The 2,567-nt window shown below is 19.1% G+C and overlaps 1 protein-coding gene across 1 annotated transcript; it reads left to right on the forward strand.

The window, feature by feature from the left end:
• Positions 1-962: 962 nt before the first annotated feature.
• On the forward strand, positions 963-2,324 carry PRSY57_1015400 (hypothetical protein; the record flags this gene model as incomplete). The annotated part of the gene is made up of 1 exon (XM_012907743.2): positions 963-2,324. One exon carries the CDS (start codon positions 963-965, stop codon positions 2,322-2,324), a length of 1,362 nt encoding a protein of 453 aa, XP_012763197.2.
• Positions 2,325-2,567: the final 243 nt, after the last annotated feature.

Consider the following 2,567-nt stretch of genomic DNA (forward strand, 5'->3'; position numbering starts at 1 on the left):
TATATATATAAATAATTCAGAACAATATTTAAATACACATTATCTTATTTTTTTTCTTTTTTTTTTACTATTTAAAATCCCTCAAGAAAAAAAAAAAAAAAAAAAAAAAGAACATGTAAAAACATGTAATATGTTTTGCGATATTACACATTAATTAAAATAGTGTATTATTTGTTATTTGTTTCAAATTTGGGGATATAATGTAATTAAATATATATATATATGTAAAATAAAAGTTATATATATTTTTATTTTCCCTTCTTTTTAAATAACGTCAAAAAATTATAGAACAAATAGCAAGATTTTATTAATATACATGTTCACATTATATAAAAAATATTTTATGAAATTTATTATAAAAAGTTTGTTTTTGTTTTTTTCTCCTACACAATTGATAATTGTTTTTTTTTTTTTTTTTTTTTAGTTTTTAAATTTTACATATATGTTTATGAATCACTTATTTTTTTTGTTCCAATATAAACTATAATTTGTTTATAAAGAGTATCAAAAAATTAATGGAATGAATATAGGTAATTATTGATTTTATATATATATATTTTTTTTTCTTTCTTTATGTGTTCATAAAATAGTTACAACAATGCAACATGTTTCGGATAAAATATTTTAAAAAAAAATTGCTTAATATGTATACTATATGAACAAATTAACATTATTATATGTAAATAATATATGTGCTTTATATAGAACACATAAAAGATGTGTACCATAACATGTACATACATACATACATACATACATACGTACGTACCTATATGTATATATATATATATATATATATATATTTATTTATTCATTTATACATTGTCTCAAATATTTTTATGTGAATAATTTTATTAATCTGTAAACCCTTAACCATTAAGATAAAGACATTCGTTTGTTGTTGTTATTATTATTATTTTATTTTATTTGATTTATTTATATTTTTTAAGAAACTCATAAACATGAAGAATAAATCCATAAGGAAAGAAAGACAAAGTGGAGAAACATTAGAAGATAATATTGAAGAAATAAATTATTGTATTAAAGTTATTCCAAAGGACAAAAGAAATAGTAAAGGGAATGGTGCTATAAGATTAAGTAACTTAGATATGAATAGAAGTAAAAATGGTAACTATTATAATCAAAATAATAATGTAAATAATATAAATGATTTTGAAACAGAATGTCGTAATTATATTGAAGATATATTAAAAATTGATGAATATGTTAAACTCCCCAATAGTATTAATAATGAGCAAGATAAAATAAAATGGAAAAAAGCTCATTCTCTAAGAAATAGAATGAAGGAATATGATTTGATTACAAGAACAAGATTATATCAAAGTAATTCAGCTAATAATAAAGCAAAATTAAATAGAGAAAGATATATAATATTAAATAAAATACCCAGATATAGAGAAGCATTTCCTTCCATTATGAATAATACTTCAACAGATAAAATTAAAGAAGATATTATACGTACATATCTTAAAACACATGCAGCTTATTTCTTGTCACAAAATAAAAAAAATAGTAATTTAAGTCTGAAAAATATGGGGAGAAATACCTATTTTACATTTAGAAAAAATTCAGATGATAGAAATAATTCCTTAATAAATTATAATAAGCATATGAATGATAAATCAAAAAGTGTAGAACATAATAATTGCCCCAATCTAAAAAAAAAAGATCGATCATATAATTTATGGAAAAGAATAACTGTTGATGATATAAAGAATACACAGTTTACTCCTACTGAGAAACAATATTTAAAAAATTATAATATATTTTTAAATGATGCATTTAATAATTTTAAAATAAATCAAAATAATAATAAAAGACAACTTAATGGGAAAAATCAGAAAAATATTCCTAATTATGATATGATTAATAATAAAATATATGGACATATTAAAAATAATGCAAACAACAACTTATATATTAATAATCAAAAACGAGAAGATGCTTATATAATTAATCCTTCACCAAATAATATATTTACATCACCTAACGAAGAACAATATCCATATTTTAATAATTATTCTTATTCGGATAAGAACAAAAATTTAAGCACATATAATTCTGAAGGAAAGAGAAACATATATACAAATGATGTAAAAAGTAATACAAATTATCAACATTCTAATAACTCAAATTATTCTGATGAATCTTTAAATATGTTTTCTAACTCTTCAACAAGTATATATGAAAAATATAATCTAAAGGACAAAAACTTTGTTTTGAAAAGGGACAGATTTGCTTTATTGGGAAAAATTAAAAACAATAAGGAAATAGAAGTTAAATTGGTTTTAAATAAGGTTTGAGAAATACAAAATAAATATAAGAAACAAAATATTTATGATAATAATAAAAGTTGCAAAAAGAAAAAATAAAAAAAGAAGAAAAAAAGAGAAGAATAGCATAGAATAGAATAGAATACAATACAATACAATACAAAATAAATTATAACAATTTACAAAATTATAATAAATTGTGTTCTATTAGGGATAATTAATTAAAAAAAAAAAAAAATATATATATATAAATGAACATATGTGTATATAAAA

The sequence above is a fragment of the Plasmodium reichenowi genome, chromosome 10, assembly GCF_001601855.1.
Source record: "Plasmodium reichenowi strain SY57 chromosome 10, whole genome shotgun sequence".
Classification (NCBI taxonomy): domain Eukaryota; phylum Apicomplexa; class Aconoidasida; order Haemosporida; family Plasmodiidae; genus Plasmodium; species Plasmodium reichenowi.